This window comes from Parasteatoda tepidariorum, chromosome 11 (assembly GCF_982258835.1).
Source record: "Parasteatoda tepidariorum strain Cologne lab strain chromosome 11, Ptep-v5.0, whole genome shotgun sequence".
NCBI lineage: Eukaryota > Metazoa > Arthropoda > Arachnida > Araneae > Theridiidae > Parasteatoda > Parasteatoda tepidariorum.
This window is the reverse complement of record NC_141765.1, coordinates 72,141,587-72,161,656: the sequence shown is the minus strand read 5'-3', so window position 1 is coordinate 72,161,656 and position 20,070 is coordinate 72,141,587. Positions and strand designations below refer to the sequence as shown.

Below are 20,070 nucleotides of genomic sequence, written 5' to 3'. Positions count from 1 at the left end.
GCCCCCTCCTCTCAGTGGGCCATGGTAAACCTATGAAACTTTGACCAGTCTACAGCAATACAAAGGTTTGGGATCACTGCTTTAAAACAAACGAAATATATAAGAGTCATTTCTTTCTACTTTACATCAAATGATATAATTTTCACCCGATCAAATTTTAAAATGTCAATGAAATTTTGTACACAATTTTACAAGGTTTTAAATTGAAAACTTCAATCTCTTTAGCAATTATTTAAAAAGAAAATAAAAATTATAAGAAGAGATTTTAGAAATTATTAAAAAATAAAAGAAGTAGCAGATTTAAAGAGAAAATCGTGTGAGTAAACCCTAAGTAACAATAAGATTTAGTAACAATAAGATTTGTATTATTTTGTAACAAAGAAATTTGCCTCTTATTTCTTCGAAAGCTTTGAACTTGAGAAGCCAAAGCAGTTATTTTGTGAAAAGTTTTGTTTTGTCTGAAAACTTTTTAACTCAACTCATAGTGATAAATAACCCTCTGGCACTTTGTAAATGGATGCATTTATAGGCATGTTTTTACCTTATACTATTTTCCACCACAATGAAAAGGAATTGGTTTAACAACAGAAAAGCATGTAGGCCAAAACATGACTTTTTTAGTATACACAGCAGTGAAAAAGTTGAAGTTATGTATTTTTTAATTCAATTATATAAGATATATTATCCTTTATTACACAAATTTTTGACAGTTACCGAAAATTGAATTCTAGCCAAACATTCAGTGTTATGTCCAGCTTTAGTCAATACTTGATTTCATATACTTTTATGCTACAATATTTTGATAACTATTTTATCATGTCACATAAATGTTTGCCTTGATAACTGTGATGTTTTCTGCGTGACAGCTATATTTAAAGCAATTTCGTTTCTTACATTATGATTACTTTGGAAGCCTTATTTAAAATATACTGAAAAAAAAAGGCGAAACGCCTGGATGCATATATGCAGAGAGTCGGGTTATACAAGTTAAGATTTAGTTTTGATTTTCTGTTTTATAACAATTCACAGCTAAAGCCGTGTCCAATAGGTATTTTTTTTAAAAAATACAGAGCTCACATGCTTATAAAAATCACAATCATTCTAAAGATATCTATATTTATAGAAAAATTTTATTTTATAAACTGACATATCTACATTTAAGAAAAAAGGTTTTAAAGTTAAAATTTACAAAAAGAAAAAAAATCTACATTAATTACTATATTTCTATTTTAAATGTTTTAATTTAAATTTAGCATTTTGTTCAAATGTAAGCTACGATTTTAAGTAACAAAAGTGTTTTAAGATAATAACGTACTGTAGTTTGATTATGACAATTTGAAAATCACTCTTGTTTGAAAGCTTTTAAACAATTTTGTAACTTTCAGCATTATTTCCAGAGTCAAAATAAATATGAATACATTTTGACACTCAAATCTTGCTGTTAAGTCATGTTGCTAGTCAACAAATCTATTTAAAAATAAATGTAAAATTGTACCTTTAACTTTTATTCTTAGCTGAATTATAATAGTACAGCATGATGTAAATTTTTCTGATATTATGGCCCCACTTTTTTCTTTGTTAAAATAACTAACAGACTTGATATCATTAAGTTAGTATCTTTATGGTTTATCTAATTAAATATGCATAACATTCAATATTTTATTTAGTTTAATTACATTTGAATTACTTTTCAACTCTGTTGTAGCTGCTTCTTTTTTTTCTTAATTGAGAGAGTTAATGACTGAATGATGATCGTTTACATTAAATGGTGATGTGCATTCAAATACTTTCGTTAATCAAAAGCAGTTTTCATTTGGATTCTTTTACATTCCATTTCCCTGTTTCAATCTTTTTTCTTTTAATGTGACCTTTCAATTTCCTCAAAAAGAGTAATTCAATTCCATAGATTTATTCTTTATGTTCCTGAGTGGCATATTGGAATTAATTATATATATGATGCTCTTCTTTAAATCTTAAGAAGAAGAAAAAGCATGTATTATTTTCATTTCTAAAAGATAAACTCCCCAAAAGCTTGATTTTATAAAATGGTGATAATGATTTTCATAAAGGGTGGTTTCAACATGATTTGATATTGTAATAATTCTGCTCTTCCAGATTTAATTTAATTTATTAGAGACAATTACTGTAGTTATTCAATATTTGTATGTATTGCTTTAAAGGTTGATCTTCCAGTATTCAGGATAAAAAAATGCTTAGCAAGAAAACATTGACTCTTTTAATGCTATTAGTTACCTCAGAATCTTTAATGAGAGAAAATTGCTTTAATGATGGATAGATCGGCTTTCCAAGTTTTTTCCATTTAAGATGAGGGTTTGTATTAATGTTGTCCATTTCAAATATTGCAAAAGTAGAATCTGAAATAGAGAAGTTTTTTTTAAAAAGTAGCAATAATATTAGGAAATCAGTCATACATATATTTGGCTAACTTTTGATAACAAAGAAGCAAGGTTTTGACTCCAAATAAGCTTGTTGTTTTATTTTAAATTTTCTTGTTTGACTTCAACATAACTTCATTTAAAAAAATTTAATGAGAATAAAAGGAACTATAAATTTTTCTGAAATTTAATTTTGATACTTAATCTAAGTTACTAATCTGAGTTCAACTTTGAATACATTTTGCACAAAACTTCACCATAATCAGTCAATTTTTCATATTAAGAAACATCGTAATTTTGCCTTTGAATACAAATCATTCACAAAATGCTTATGTAAATGCTGCAGTGGTAGGATTAAAATAAATGATTATTAGTTTTTTATTCATTAGGTAATAAATTTCATGTTTCATATGTAAAAAATACTGTATTTTTTTCGAAAATTAATTTACAGATGGTAGAAATAGAGAGTTAAGATATTGAAAATGCAATGCACAAAACTAAACAAAACAAAATCTTACTTTGTAAGCAAAAGAAATTGAAATGTAGATGAACATCTGTCATTGATTCCTTAGTTTGATTTCCAACAGAATTGTACATGAGAACATTCACAACTCTGCAAAGAAATAAATACAAAACAAATTTAAATAATTATCTAGAAGTAAAGAAAATTTAGTATTGTTACAGTAAAAATATTTATATCAAATATTTAATATCATAACTATTTCTTTACAAAAATAATACAGCAAGCTAATATCATGAGTAAAATCAGTAAATGCTGGAATAAGATAAATTTATTAAAATTTCGAGGTTGTTTGTTGAAAAAGTAGTTACTTAACTACAAAATTTTAATAATTAGAAAAGTTCATACAACAATATAAATGTGCACATAGTTCATACAATATACAAGTTCATACAATGTACAAGTAAGCACATTAAAAAGATGTTTCTTAAAATCCCATTATAAATGCTTCAAAGATTGCTGTTTCTCAGAAAGAAATTAGACTCTTAAATTCTTCTTACATAGTGAATAGTGTTTTTAAAAACTTTAATTTTAACGAGTCATAGTATCATAATTTTGCTAAACAAAATTTTATTAAATTTTTGCAAACAAGCTAAGTTAATGCTTGTTGAAAGTTTGCAGACAGAATTTTATAAATTTTTGGATATAAGCGTATAAATACAAAAAAACTAAATTTTCCACAATTTGATCTAACAATTCAATTAGAGAAAGAAAATTACCAATGAAATACAAAAGAAGGGGCTAATTTCAGGAAGAGGAAGCTACTTTAAATATTTATGTACAGTGAAAACAATTGCAGCAAGCTGTCAAGATTTATAAAATGACTCAGGCACTCTTATTATTCTTATCATAGAAAATAAAAATCAAATTTGAAACAACAAAAAAGGAAAGAAAAATGTTATATGCAAACTATACTATGTAATTAGAGTTAATTAGGGCATACATGCATTTTTTTGGTATCCCAGCAATTTAATTGTAACATTAGGTTATAACAAAACTAAGACCAGTTAATCTCACAAACTTGCTCCTTTGTCCCTTTTGGCTAAACCACTTTGAGCTTTTGCCACTGTGCTTGTCTTTTTACATCTCTAACATTGTTCAGTCTCTAGACACAGCGGTAGCTTTTAGAATTGAAACTATAGTCTGTTCATTTCTGTACTTTCATTTGTGTGTCATTCATGATTTTTTTTCCCTTCAGATAATTTAATGTTAATTGTTATAATACTTTTTAAGAACTTTTAAAAGGAAAATAAAAAATGAATTAACAAAACATGCAAAATTAACAAATTGCAATAACATTTTTGAAAACACAATTATAAAATATTAAGAACCGTATTCTCGAATTTTAACTGAAATTGTAGATTCCTTGCATTTGAGTGTGTTAATAGTGTTTAATGAAATATGCAATTCAAAATTTCTAAGTCAAAATATCATATTAAAATCTCAGAATCATGTTGACTTGATTCGATTTTATTGCTGCCAAATAAAACAAACTGCATTTATTTAATATGTATAGATATTAATATGTACATATACATAAATATATAGTTACAGATCGGAATTTGAAAAAAATTCATCCTAGTTAATGTTATACTGTCTTACATGCATCAAAAACTAGCTTCATCACATCATATTTTTTTAAAATGCAATTTTAAAAAAAAACGGTTTCTAAAATATAAGTTTTAAAAATATTAGAAAAATAACTATTTTTGCAGCAAACAATTATTTGAAAGTATGCGATTTTGGGACCATATCATCAATTTTATACATCTGTTTTTGTTACATTTTTACCATTGTTTTCTTAATTTTCTATGTAAAAACACATGCTACAGCCATGGTAGCATTCATACAGCATATTCTAAATGCACATGTGAATATTTGGAAACTACATTTAAGACAAACTGCTTGTGCATGCACTTAACACGTTGATATGTGATCACATGTAGTGAGAATGCTCGAGTAGAAAAAAGGATAATGGTAAGGGAAGGAATAATTGTTTCATTGATGGAATTTTGTGAAATTTTCAAATTTTAAATTTGTGAAAATGTTGTCAGAATATTAAGTTTTGAATTTGCGAAAGTCTGTGAATCAACAGCTTTAAAATTCATGAATTAACCCAGAAAATATCACTGTGTGTAATTTTAGACACAAATACTTCTCAGAAATAACATGAAAAAATTAAATTTGCAATTGTATCTTAGAATACATTTATTGAATCAAGAAAATAAAGACAAAAGCAATATATATTTCTTAGGATAAAAAATGAAAAGATTTTGCATTGAAATTAAATTAAGTGTTATGGTAAAACTATATAAAAGATTAAGTTAAATACATATGAGTAAAAATAAACCAATGAGTCATATTTTAAGTCACAACTAAAATAAAATTATTATAAAGAGAGGCTACTAGTACATTTAGCAATTTTCAAACCAGTTCTAGTGTTAAAATGTAAGTATATTTATTCTGCATAACGCTGGACACATAGAAAAATTTTAATTGCCACTTAGTTGTTAGTATAATATTATAGGTAAAAAGGAGAATCCATATTATTTAGACAAGAGACCCCCAACCCAATCACCTAGAACTTAGTTCCATGTAAAACCGGGTAGCTTTTCCACATATTATTCAATAGAAAAACTAAACATAGAACAAAAATTTTGACACAAATTTGTCTAAATAATGCATCAGTTAAAAGGTTAAACAATGTACAGTTTCAAAAGGTATCAACAAGAAAAAATAACCTTTTATTGTCACACGCAGTAGCAATAACTCCAAATTCAGATGCATTATCAGCCAATTTTTTCCCTGGCAAAGGAATATAAATTATTGAAGTTAATTCTGATTATGAGTATTCTGTAGACAAGATAAAATAGTTAACAAATTTTTATTATTTTTCTTTACGCATTAATAAAATTGAACAATATAAGAAGTAGGTAAACAATGTTTTAAAGAAAGCAAATGTAAGAAAACTGTTGCGTTAATTGTAATTAAAAGTAATTTATCCTCAAAAGCACTCTGTCAAAGGTCATATCTACCTGCTGAAGAGGAGTGATATTGGACCTGTTTAAATTTCAAAATAAATATTTATTTTTGCAAAGATATACTAAGAAAAAGTTATAAGGCTTCATAACAGAATTCCAGACACATCAATAGAAAAGTTTCAAGAATATCAAGAACAGATTAGAGTTTAAAATGGCTATTCTAAGGAGAAAATTATTTTCATGCTAGAAAATAACCTATAATTAAAATTAAAAGAATTCATTTCTTTGATTGTACATGTGTTTGATATGTAAACAGACAAAGGCTATTTATACCAATTCAGAAATGTAATATAAATTACCATTGGTATGCTCCTAAAATTATCAAATATGTATTATTACTTAAAACATTTAGTTTCAAATATAAAACTAATAATAAAGCTGATATTACTGATTGTTGGCTTAAGCTGAGTTAAGAAAATTCAATTATGATATACATCTTGAAATAGCATTGTTTAAAAATAATATTAGGTCAAGGAAAAACTTTGAATTACAACATTACCATTTATGTGTACTTTAGTTGTCAAAACATAAGGACATAGTTTACTAAGAAGGGCAAAGGCAGAGTATACAGGTTTCTTTACAAATTCTACATGCTTTGGAGAAGTATTATTGATTTGAAATCTTGCCAGCAATGTTCTTTGAGTAAATTGATTTGGAAAATAACTCAAAAAAGCATTATCACTACTCATTAACGTTATGAATACTTCTGAGCTCTTTTGAATCAACCAATAAATGTGTTTGAGAGTGATCTAAATAAAGACATAAAATTAAGAGTAAAAGTATAAAGGTTACACAGGTAAAAGTATAATGAACACAAGCCAATAAGGATCACAGAAGAAATTTAATAATGAAAATAAAGAAATTATAGTATTTTGTTTAAAATAAAGAAATATGAAAAAAATAAGATCATCCATATCTTTCAAAAATTAAAATTATTAAGGTGATAAATTAGCAGACTAAAAAAAAATTCACTTATTAATACTGACATAACTTACATAAACATAGTATAATTTTTTGCATAGTTCTACTTCCAAATTTTTTTTTAGCAAAATATAATTTTTAATGCTATCTTTATTTTTCTTTTAAACAACTGTTTTTGTTACCAAATAAACTTTTTACTTTTGAATGCAAAATATGATAATAATAAAAATTTTACATGCTAAAAACTAAAATAAAAAAATTTGAATTGAATAATTAAAAAATGCGTTTTAAACACAACTTGCAGAAGCAGTTCTTTTACCATTGATTTCAATTAACAATTTACAAACAAATCTTGATTGACTTCAGTAACTTTTTCAACTAAAACTTCCCTTTTTATTAAAGATCAGCTTGATTAAATCGATGCATTTTTCTAAGTTTAGTTAAAATTGAAGTCTAAAATTGCAATGAATGAGAAACAAAAGTAGCTCAATAATAATTAGGGATTGCCCAATTATTCTATTGAATTTGAATGTACATTATAGAAGAAGTATTACACAAAAGAAACAACAATATTCTCTCATTAATATCATTTCTCATATTAATTTTTAAAGTTTGGAAAATAACTAAAGAATAACTACAAAATAAACTATCACTCATAGTTTATCAACTGTTTCAGATTTTTACATTATTATTATGACATTAAATGCTAAAATAATAAAATTTTTCTTTTGTTAAAAACAACAATATGAAGATATACTACAGCATAAAATTCTTTAATGATGAAACTATCAGAAAAAAGGATAACTTGTAGCACATTTTTATATATACCTTAACAACCATTGCTGCATAAGTTGTGTCAGCTCTCCACTCCTGCGGGAGAGCCCAGTTCTTCAAAGGGTCTGCCTCACTACAAAATATAAAGCAAGTCAGTTATTATAAACGTTAGTTGTAGCACGAATGAAAACAAATTAAAGAGAATATAATGATACAGTTATTTGGATGAAATGTATCTGATTTCAGCCACATAATAAGTTATAAATAGTAAAAAAAACTGAAGCTATTCTCAAAGAACTACAAGAAATGTTCTACATTTCTGTTGAAGGAACCACTCAAATGGTATCACATTCACGCATGCATGAGTAATTTCTCTTACACGTACTTTCTAAACATTCACCCATGCCTGATGGAAAGAAGTTAGAACGGTTTTTAACATAAGAATGTAATAAGTAAGCCGATAAATAATCAAGACAAAATCATGTTTAATTTTAAACTACTAAATTAATCATTATTGATAACATTTAAATAAGTTTTAATACTTAATGGTTTAACTGAAATTTTTAAAGTTCTTTTGTAAAAATAATAACAAGAAAAGAAATTAAACTAACAAATTGATAACTTTATATAAGGAAATTAAAGAAACATATTAAGGAAAGGAATCAAATAACTTGTGTTATTAGATACTGAAATTTTCTTCTTCTTACATGAGTGAAATGAATTCAGTTTAGATTATTCAAAATAGAAAAGTTAAATCCGATTTGATAACGAGGGAATAAAAACTATTCCTTAAATTGGAAGTATAATAAAAATATTTCAACATTTTGTATTTTTGATTCATATTTTACATCATATTTAAGCAAGTAAATGAAAAAAAAGTATATAAAAGTATAAGTAATATATGATATAATATTTAAAATTTTTTGAACTTAAATGAAATAGCAAATGTCAACTAATTATTAGTTGATTAATAACAATTTGACTTATAAATTGCAAACATTTCAACTACATAAAAAAAGTATATTATATGAGCTTTCATAAGTAAAAATTTAACATTTGTAAATGAAATGATCAAAAAATAATACTCAAAGATATATAATAACTTTTAACAAAAGTAATTTTTTTTCAAAAAAAAATTTCTTATTTCAATTGAACTACTCCATTTTTTACAATAAAGATAGATATAAAACAATAAAATGTTTTAGAAAAGTCTAGAGGCTCAGAAAAATAATTTAAAAATGGTTGTGAAAGAAATTTCTTTTGTTCAATTAAGTTTTACACACCGAAAAAAAAATTTTTTTTTGAAATTTTAAGAATAAAAATTTTGGATCACTAATCGTTGAGTAAGAAGGTATCTAAACTATTACAAACAAAATGCATTATGAAATATGCAACTTTTTTTATCGCGTCTTTAGTTGTACCTAAAGGATTCATTCCTTAAGATAAATGCTTTTGTAAGCAGTAAATGTTTCACTAATGCTTCATCCCAATAATGTTAGAAAAAACGACTGTAACAGCCGCCCCTTTGAGTTTGAGCACAAGCAGAAATTGCATGGTAAACAATGCAAAGATAGAGATACTTATTTTTAAAACAAATTATAACAATATAAGATAAATAAACAAAGAAATGAGTTTGCAAACAATTTAAGTATTTCCTTTAATGATTTATTATCAAATTTTTTTTTAAAAAAATAGCAATTTCTTTTCAAAATTGGAATAGTAATAAAAAAACTTTTACTTTTTATTATTTGTCACTTTAAATATGAAATATTATAATTCTTAGAGTATATATATTGTATTATGAAGACACTTTGAATTTGATTAAATTTATTAAAATATCCTTATTATTAAACTTTGAATAATTTAGAAGAGATCAATTAAACTTTCAGATAAGCTGCATTATTTAATCACAATGAATTTTTGTATGTTGTTCTAATTTCAAAACAGTGAATGTTTTAAAGCTGTTATCATATGCAAAATGAAATTGCAAATTATGTAAATTTACATAAAATTATAAATATTTTCAAAGTTTTATTAATAAAATAAATATAAAATACATTATTTTATTAGATTTTTTGTTACTTCAAATTAGATATAATTGAGAAATGGAAAATAAAGAGAAATAATAAATATAATTTGAAAACCAAAAATGCATCAGACAAATCATTGAATGTTCATCCATCAGTTAACCAATACATGATGAGTAAATTTTATAATTAAAACTATATTGACACTACATATTTGCATATCTTTTTAAAAGAGCATAGGAGCAAGCTTCTTTAAGAAAAATAAAAATTTATTTTGATTACAAATACTACTTTTCTTTTTTAAATTTAACATAACATCTATTTAGCATATTTTGCCATTTTAATGCTGAGCTCAAGCCACCTACAAACAGATGGACACTCACTTTCCTCTAATGTCCTGCTATTATAACGTGTCATAGGTGACCTCCTCTTAAAAAAAATAAATGCTAAAAATATTAATTAAAATTTATCAATAAAAATAAAAATATCAAATTAGTGATATTTTTAACAAAGAATATTGTAACTTCAATATTATCAGAAGTGTGGACATATAATTTAAAAACTAAAAAATAATGATAGAAAAAATAATTACTCATTGTAGAATGGCACATGTGATAAAGAAGGATATGTCTTTCTAATATAATGCATAGTCTCCAATTCTTCATCAAAAATGAAATCTGTACTGCCATTTCCCTGTAAAAACATTTACAACAGAAAATTACAATTTACTTTATTTTAAAGAACAGATATTAGAGTTACTAATTTTATTTCCTTCATTTTTTAAATTAAAACTTCTCCTTTAAAGTAAGATTTTGGATAAATAATTAAAAATAACTATACTCTGACTGCTTTAAAAAAAACATTTGTATTTAATAAAATATTTTTTCAAAAGACTTATACTCTATCTTGAACATAAAAAAAAAAAAGATTGGCATAGGAGGATATTCAACGCAAAAGCATTTATATGCATTCTCAACTCTCAACAGACTTTTATCACTAATACCACACAATGAATGAACTAAATTTGTGAACATTTTCATCTTTACTTTTGCGGAACTGGTTAGTGACAATATGAGACTTTTTTAAGACTGGTGTTCTGGGATGGCTTTCATTTCATGCCTTCCTCTTAAGGGGGAAGGTTGTATATCTTCTCTCTTCCCAGGTATTTTTAACCTACAGGCCATGCTGAGCAAAAAGAAAATGCCTTGCAGAAAACTGTTCCAATGGAGATGCTGAATACAGCTGATATACTTCATCATAATCAATCCTGAACTTCATATGAATGCCAAATTAAAATGAATGCTTTAACATATGAGTGAGATTAATGCAGCTAATAACTCATTTTAAAAAAAACTTTCGAAAGAAAAAAAAACTTCAAGTAAATCCAGAAACAAACATATTTTATTAATAATCATAATTATAATGATATTATTAACCAGCATTAATATTAAAGTATAGTATTACCTCATAATTTATTAGTTTACTTGAATTTTTTTTTAATTACTTATAATTTTAAATAATAAATTACTTCTTTTCAAATATTTAAATGTCTTAAGCTAACCAATTGTCATAATAAATAAAAGCTGAAATTCCAACAAAAAAATAAAAAATAAATAAAAAAATCTGCTCTAGATCTAAAACATGATTAATTTAAAGCAGAAAAATAACTATAAAATTCAAACAATAAAATCTGTATGCATCGAACACTGAAATAACTTGAACCATTACATGCAATGACACAGCTATTATAGAGATTTAGAAGGATAAAATAGCAGACAGTGCATCGACACTATATAAATGATTAACAAGCACTGAAAAGAACAATAATTAACAAGCACTAGGAATTTATTGCGGTTATATCTTGTAAAAATTATCTCAATAAGAAGTATTGTTTTACCATTACAGACCTTCTTGTGGAAAGATATAAAATCTAAGCGAACACCAATTTCTCCAGAAAAATAGTTTTTCCCATAACTACAATGAGCAAGTAAGGCCCAGCACAAAGGTGAATGTCCAACAGAAGGAATTCTACATGATCCACCAGGTCCTCCAAGACGAAGTCTTGGATTAGCCGCCTTTAAACCTTCCGAGCAAGCATCATAGTAGTTTAGGAATCCTATAAAAGTTATGTATTTTTAAACCGCAAGATGCTTTTAAATGCTCAAAATATAATAACGAGCAAACTCGTTTTCATTTTTCCTATTACGACTAAAATAAACTGTTGAATGCACATAAAATATAGGAATTTAACTAAGAATCAAAAAAGACAAATAAATATTGAAATTAACAGAATTTAAGTTCTGTTTGATTTCCTGAGGTCAATTGTGAAGAAATTTTTAATATATTTTTAACCACTTTCAGAACATGTATTTTAAAATGGTAAGTTACAGTAGATTATTTAATCATACCAAATTTAACTTTAATCAGTTGATTTTGGGTTTCTCACTAGCAACTTGAACTTTAATTACCATAGACAACACACATATACAATAAAAGGTAAAACATGAATACTGAACAGGCTAAATGATCATCTATACATTATTTCTATATTATTATTTTCTTTATAGATATAAAGTAAATAATATTGGTAAAAATGCATGATCATAAAATTGATAAACTTTACTGTTTTATAATTTTTTTATGAATAGGCATTCTCTTGTTTTCATTTCAAAGTTCGGGTGTTTAAAAATTTGAAGCAATAAGAAATGTTAAGAATGCTACCATTTGTACGTATCTTCAATCAAGATGTTTCTTAGTAAATGCAAAATCTGAATATGTATTATTAACACAGTAGAATATAAGGATGTGTTAACATATGGATGCAAACCTTTAGAGATTCACAGTCCAGTTGCTATCTTCATTTCTTTTCCTTTTCATTTCTCTATTAATTTAAAATATTTTTTAACTGAAAAAAATATATTACCTTGAATATTTTATGCCCTTTTATATTAAAATTTATATTGATTCCATAAATAAAATAAAACAAGAAATGTATAATAATAACTAATTTACATTAATGCAACTAATTGTGTTCAGCTAAATAATGACATTAATGTAAATAATGCTGAAGTATGACATTTTTATCTATACTGATAATTAAGGGAGGAACAAACTTTTACACACACTACTAAAATAATGTTTAGATAATTAAATGCTTATTTACAAATTAAGTTGAATTGTATAGTAATAAATAAGCATATTTAAAATTTTTAAATTATTATAGATATGTTTTTTTTAATCATTCACTTCTATCATGTTGAATCTTTATTCAAAAATTATGAAAAATTAAAATATATTTTGCGAAATGCTTTTTTATGGGTTTAGTTACTTTTAGTTTGAGGCTTAAAATGTTATTCACGCTTTTGTTTTAAATAAATAAATAAAAAGAACTGGTTTAAAACAAAAATCTTAGTTTTGTTTTTTGAATAAAGCATTTTTTTTAAAAAAAAAAAAAAATATTTTTGTCTTCATTTTGTAAGACATTTGATTTTTGGAATTAGCGCAAATTTTTAATCTACCTGAAAGACATTCTTTTTTAAGAGCGATATTGTAGTAAAGTATTTTTATAGACATATTGCACAACATTACTAAATGAAAGGCTAAGAAAAGTAATGTTTAAAAATAATATAAAAATTTTAAAATTTTTTCAATTGTAATCTGTACTTACAGATAGTAAAGTATAAATTTTTCATTTATAGCTATTGTTAGCATAATGGTGGTAATAATTGATCAAATAATATCATTAGATGTTTTAACTTGCCTTGAGTGGTGAAATTCAAATTATCAAAATCTTTATGATCAGGTTCATTCCAAGTTTCAAAATTCCATTGAACCACATATTTAATTCCAAAGAGACCTATAATATAATATAATATAAAATAAGGTGATTCATGTTACTGTTTTGAACAAATTAGAAAAAGGTACCATGTGACTAAATCATAAATTTTTTTTATTGGTATTTTAAGAAATTTTATGAACCGAAGTTAAAATTTTAAACGTGTATTGCATGAAACTCTAATTCAATTTCTACCAATTTCAAATTTCGACCAAATGTGATCTTCAGTATAACTTAAATATCAACAGGTTGGATTTCTAAATTATCACTTTTTCATGCATGCAATATAAATTTTTTTTAGATAAAATTATATTTTCCCCCCATTTCAAATGGAACAAAGCAAGTTTTGAGTCATTTTAAAAGAAAACAATAGGTCAAGTTCAAATGAGGATTGATAAATAGCTTATCAACTGTGTTTTGAAACAGCTCTGACTTGTAAAAAAATCAATAACATTTAAAACAAAATTGGAAATTATAAATTAAAAATCAACCTTCATTCTATTTAGAAATTGTTGTAATTTATAACTATTGAGCAAATGGCAAAATGTTGGCATACTTTCTAGATATCAATAATAATTAAGGAGTTGTGATTACAGTTAGAAAGTTGTTGAAAAGATATGATCAGTTAAATGAAACGAAAACAAATTTTGCTGAGAGGAATAAATGATAAATATTACTTAAGTGGAAGATAGATGAAGTTTGAAAGAAGTGTTACCAGCCAGGTTTTGTATTGGTAAAAATCTTTAAAGTTTTCAGTAAAAAATCTACTCATTATGGACCTTGTTAAGTATTTTTTTTATTGTTAAATTGGATTGATTTACTTTTCAACTGTCAAGCTTATTTTTTTTAAATTTGTAGCTATCTAAATACTGGTGCTGGTGATTTTTCACATCAAATGGAATAGAACATATTTTTATTCATAAAAAGGAAAGTTCAATTATTACTACTTACTTTTGCATCGCTTTTTAATATTTTATCAGTGAAATATTAAAAACTTTTATTTCATACATTCCTAAGTTAAATAAATGTAATTTAACCAATAACATAATGTTATTGCATGCATTAGCATCAATTACTATTTATTTATTTATTGCATTGAATAATACAAGTTTGACCTTTGTTTAAATTAAAAACTATTATCCATACAGAAAGAGTCCTAACGATTCCAGATATGCCTCTTTTCAAAGTAATTTTAGAACGAGACTGGCTTTTTACAAAAAATAAACAGTGTCCAACCTTTTAATTTTCTAAATTTGTAGAATTTACAAAAATTAATCATAAAAACAATTTAGTTAGAAGTACTAAATTTTCTTTGACATAAAATATATTTAAGAATTCCATAAAATAAATGGCAATTTTTAACTTACATGTCCCTAAAAATAATAACATAAATGAGACACTAGAAATAAAATGAAATATAATACATCGCTATTTTAGTATCTTTCTTTTTTAAAGAAAAATATTATCTATATTTGCTATTATCTATAGAAAAATCGAACTAAAATGCCTGTTACAGTTTTCTAAATATAAAATTAAAAGATAATATTTCAAATTTGTAAAGATTGACAAATACGTAACTTGTGCAGTTTAATTATTTATATCCTAAATACTATCAATGAAAAGAAATAGTTTTAAGACTAATTTTAAAAAACAATTGAATAAAAAGCTACGATACAAACACTTTTGTTTTGTAAAATATAGACTAATACTTTAAGTAATATTTTGTTGCACACAGTTTTCAAGATTTGGAGCACACTTTAAGATTACTTCATATCCAGATTAGTGGTTTATTTGTAAAACCAGGAAACTTATAACTTGGTTCAAATTTGATATTCACACAGCCAAACTCAACTTTTATGGACAAATACAAATAGACAAGGATACTAATTAGGCTAGGATACATATAATAAAATAGGACCTCATTAAATTTGTTTTTCTCATAAACTTGACAAGTACACACAACCAAGCACACATGCATGCGCACACACATATCATAACAACAAATAAAATAAAACAATTTGGAAAATGTAGTCACTTTTGAAAAAGACCATGCGGGTGACCTTACAATACAACCAATGTTTTAAACTTACCAATGTAATGTTCAGCTAAACTTTGAATCATGTCTTTCCACAAATATACCTGGGTTTGGTTTTCAAAATCAGTAAAATAATTTGAAGGATTACCCATCAATTCAAAGCCTGGTTGAAGGCCATTTTCCCAAAGTGAAAGGATTAAATCATCCAGATACTTAAAATCAAAACTGACCACAAAATTTGGAAGAATTCTATACAAACAGATCATAAATTCAAAATATAAATTAGCCTAGTAATCATCAAAAAATTTTTAAAAAAATAATAACAAATGCAATTAACACTAAGACTCAAATAATTTTAACAGTGGAGACATTCCTTTAACCTTCAAGCAGGCGCACCTGAGCGAATTTTATGACAAAATCGGTTTTTCATGGATTTTTTCGCATATCACAGCTGAGACTTCAACAGGTCATTTCTATTCCTCCTTTCAACCCTTCCTTCCTCAAATAATGGAATGTGCCAATAGAAAGTCAAGTGACAATTTTATTTCTAAACAAGGTTTCGTACTATGTGGTTGTTTGTCTGAAAATTTATGACACGTGCGTGGTTGTGGGAGAAAATTTGAAAAATATTTTTTTCACAAGTGTTATATAATTTTGTGTTCATAAATGACAGGCATTATTTTAATTTGCATAAAATCGAATCTATAATTTTTATATTGGGTTTTCATGGCAAAAAATACCTACAATCAGGGGATTTTTCCCCACTTTCTATGAGAATTGTCTCACGAAGAAAAAGTAAAAAAAATATTTGGATTTGAGATTGTTAGCGATTAGAATGAAGAAGATATAGAAATAAATAATATCAGTAGTGAATCTGAATAACATATTTTGGGCAATTATAATGATAATAATTCAGCAAAAAAAAAAGATGACACGCCCCATATTAGCAAGGATAAATCTTCCAAGTGGTGAAAACTGAAGTATACAGACTGCTCAAAAACAAAAAAGAGGAATATTGTAAAAGTATCACCGGGCCTAAAGCACCATGACAAGGATGAAATAGAATCATTTCTAAAAATAATCGACATAAATATGATTGATAAAATTTTGAATTGTACAAATGAATGCATAAGTTTGCTAAAATGATACTCAAGAGATATAGACTACTGTTACCTCGAAAGTGGAAATGATGGCATACTTTGGATTGTTATACATGATAAGATTATTTCTTGACAAAATTATTATTAATAATCATTCATTTTTGTCGTTTTCCATGCAAAAAACGGAAAATAACAGCTGTCATAAAAAATATGATGTGCATGCTGAGGTAAAATTACTGAGCACGCATGCTGGAAGGTTAAAGATACTTCAATAATTGCATAACAATAACATATAAACAATTCTTGTTCATTCTGATACTATTGACATTAAGTCAAAAGGATTGTCTAAATACAATGTAAAGAAAATTTTCTTTATTATTTGTGGTCTGGAACTCTCTTTAAATACAGTAATTCAAACTTAGAGAAAATTTGTATTGCTAATGATTAATAATGAAAGTGTGTGGTATCTAATAATTTCTAAACAATCTTTTAACTATAAAATATTAAGATTCTTCGGATACTACCAGTCTTTTCTTAAAAGGTCACTGGGGCTTTTAGTGTCCCCACCAGGATTTAGACTAGGCAAGCCAGAGACTTTAAAAAATCCGATCAGGCAAGTAAATATTAAATTTTTATTGTAAAATAAATGAAATGAAGTTTTTTTTTTATTCTTCTAGTTACGCTTATTAAATGTTGAATACAAATGTTAAGATTACAGTGAAAAATATATATGACCACCATGTAACTTTTAACTTAACATCTGCTGGCAATTTTTCATAAAATTTCACAATCTTAGCTGCTAATTTTTTTTATGTAAAGTTTGTTTAAAATTTGTCCCAACCTAATATTCTAATTTCTTTTTGCAGCTTCATTTGGTGTTTCTGTAAGGTTAAGAGAAATATGCAACAGTGTAGAGTAAAAAAATGAGAATCACAAATTTGTAGAAACGCCAATATGTAGAAAATTTTTTTTCTTCAAACCGTCTTTATAATACAAAATTTTAGACAAATAAGATTATATTTTTAGCTGCCTAAATATCCTTAGATTTCAAAAATTTTGTCTAATTTGACAAAAACAAGACTGATAACTTTTGATTTATATTAAAAAACCGCTTAAATTCAATTGCTTAAGAAGGAAATAAGAATAATTTAATACGAAGATGACTTTCACAACAGGCTTCATTTTCAAGTGGGTACTAGCACACTGCACTGATGCTTTTTCTTTAGCTGCTGCCTGTACCAACTGTGTTATTTTTTAAATTAGATTCAAGCGATTTTCAGAATTATTATTAATACATATTACATTTTCTTTTCAGTGCAAGGTTTTTTTTTACTTATTTATATTTAATCATTTTTGTGCAGCCTATTTTTATTTATCATGTGAGATATAGAGCATTCCAACATGCCTCAAACTAGATCATTAGACTTTTACCCAATGTTTCTGCTCTTGGTATCTCTCACAATAATACACTCTCAATATATGTTGCAGAGGTGGAATATTATTTATGTATGAAGTGTTAGGTGCAATACGATGATAAGCCACACTTATCAAATCATTTTCCAGGAATGATTTTCTGGGGAAAATACATTAATTAAAAAGATGACAAAAAGCTGCTTATTTGTGTTGTGCTGTTATTAAATGGAAATTCTAGTATATTGATAAGCACTTATCGGGAAAGGGACAGTATAATGCAAAAATACAAATGAAATAAAAAGTTTGGCGAATTACCATATTTCTCAATGGCAAAGAAACCTTAAAAACAAACAAAAACCTCCTTTAATGTTTGTCAACCCTTAGTAAAAGTTCTCAAGTGCGTATGGATAAAATTTGTACCAGACCAATAAATATTACAAAAAGTAAGAGTTTAGCATAAAAATATTGAACTATTCAGAAACATTTGAAAAAAGAATATAAAGAGAATTCTTTTTTTCAAAAATGAATCATTTAAAGAATCAGCAGAAGAAAAAATTTTTGATGCTTCATAATGAAAATACAAAGACTTTCTAAACTGTATTTGAAAAACTAAAAGAATTAGCTTTAAAGAGTTTTCTTTCTAAAAAGATCAAAGAAGGTTTGGTAATTGGAAATATCACCCTTCTATAAAAGAGATTTAGCACCACATTGAGATCAAACTAGGTTCGAGGACTGAAATTTCTATGGTGGAATCAAAAGACATACTTGGTTCAAGTACCGGAGTTTCTGTGTACCTGTCTAACACATAAATTTCTATATCAAACCTGAACTGTAACGAACTGAACTGAAATAGATATATATACTTGTAGCGTGTCTACCATTACATTATTCAATTCCAATTCACTTGTATGTAAGATATGTGTAAATGATTCTATTTGGGGGTTCCTTTTCATGGAAGAAGGTTGACATAATCAATAACATTCTCCCCACATTGGTGATCCGGAGGTGATTGCAGAAGGAAGACAATGTTGCAGTCGTAAATAGCAAGTTAACTGCCCAATGTGGACTATCCATAAAACTAGGCGTTACTCTCAAAGAAGGCATGGTCAGATCACATCCGAAAGTCACCAATGTAGGGAGAGTGTTATCGACTATGTCAACCTTCATTTATGAAAAGGTACATGTCTTATATAATAGTGAATTGGAATTAAATAGTTGTAATGGTAGACACGCTACAATAGGATTTCCAAAATTTGTTCTTTCACCTATTCATCTTTTATGTTTGATATCTGACATTCAGTATGATGTTGATTAGTTGATTACGTTTTATTAAAGTTCTATGTCATTTAAGTTTTATTAAGGTTAAATTTAAAATTTTTCACTTCTACTTTTTATCTTTGATGATTGATAAATTTCTAGCGCTGACAAAATACATGCCACCTTTTCTCACCAAAACAACATGCATTGCACTTAGATAAGAAATTTACAAGATTCTTAAGAATTGTCTGAATAGATTAGTTACACCAAAAGCCAAACAGCTGACTTTCTATTGAATTTATTAAATTTTTCTTTTCACCTGTTAGAAAAAAAAAATAAGAACAAATAATCATTTTCGATATCTTATTTAAAATCATCTATATACAGAACTATCAAAGCATCATTGAATACGTATAAATAATCAACTCTGATATCATTTTTTAAAACAGTATGCCTATTACATTTTTTTTTCTATTTAGAAACAAAACAGAAACATAGGTTATGGTAAAAATGAGATTATATTCAATTGAAATTAAACATCAACAAGAAAGAATTATTAACGAAAATTTATTTTACCTGAAATATTTTGTCACGTTACGGATTTTAAAGAAATAGTTTTCTGTACCTATTTTAGAGGGATTTTGAGTAAGGGGATTTTTTTAAGAATTCAGTTTTTGGTACATAATTCCTTTAAATTAAAAATTTATTTTATGCAAATGAAGAGAATACATCAGCTAGTAAAAATTAACAA

The 20,070-nt window shown here is 25.9% G+C and overlaps 1 protein-coding gene across 3 annotated transcripts in view; it reads right to left on the bottom strand.

The window, feature by feature from the left end:
- Window positions 1–20,070, bottom strand: part of Idua (alpha-L-iduronidase) — a 32,104-nt gene that overhangs the window by 5,819 nt on the left and 6,215 nt on the right. For all 3 annotated transcript variants that reach the window (XM_087155477.1, XM_087155475.1, XM_071187339.2), the window contains exons 4-12: window positions 15,605–15,798; window positions 13,440–13,535; window positions 11,587–11,795; window positions 10,272–10,372; window positions 7,707–7,785; window positions 6,457–6,706; window positions 5,658–5,721; window positions 2,915–3,009; window positions 2,254–2,375 (exon numbers count right to left, since the gene is read on the bottom strand). In XM_087155477.1, coding sequence (XP_087011603.1) covers window positions 2,254–2,375; window positions 2,915–3,009; window positions 5,658–5,721; window positions 6,457–6,706; window positions 7,707–7,785; window positions 10,272–10,372; window positions 11,587–11,795; window positions 13,440–13,535; window positions 15,605–15,798 — 1,210 coding nt within the window. The remainder of the gene's footprint in view (window positions 1–2,253; window positions 2,376–2,914; window positions 3,010–5,657; window positions 5,722–6,456; window positions 6,707–7,706; window positions 7,786–10,271; window positions 10,373–11,586; window positions 11,796–13,439; window positions 13,536–15,604; window positions 15,799–20,070) is intronic.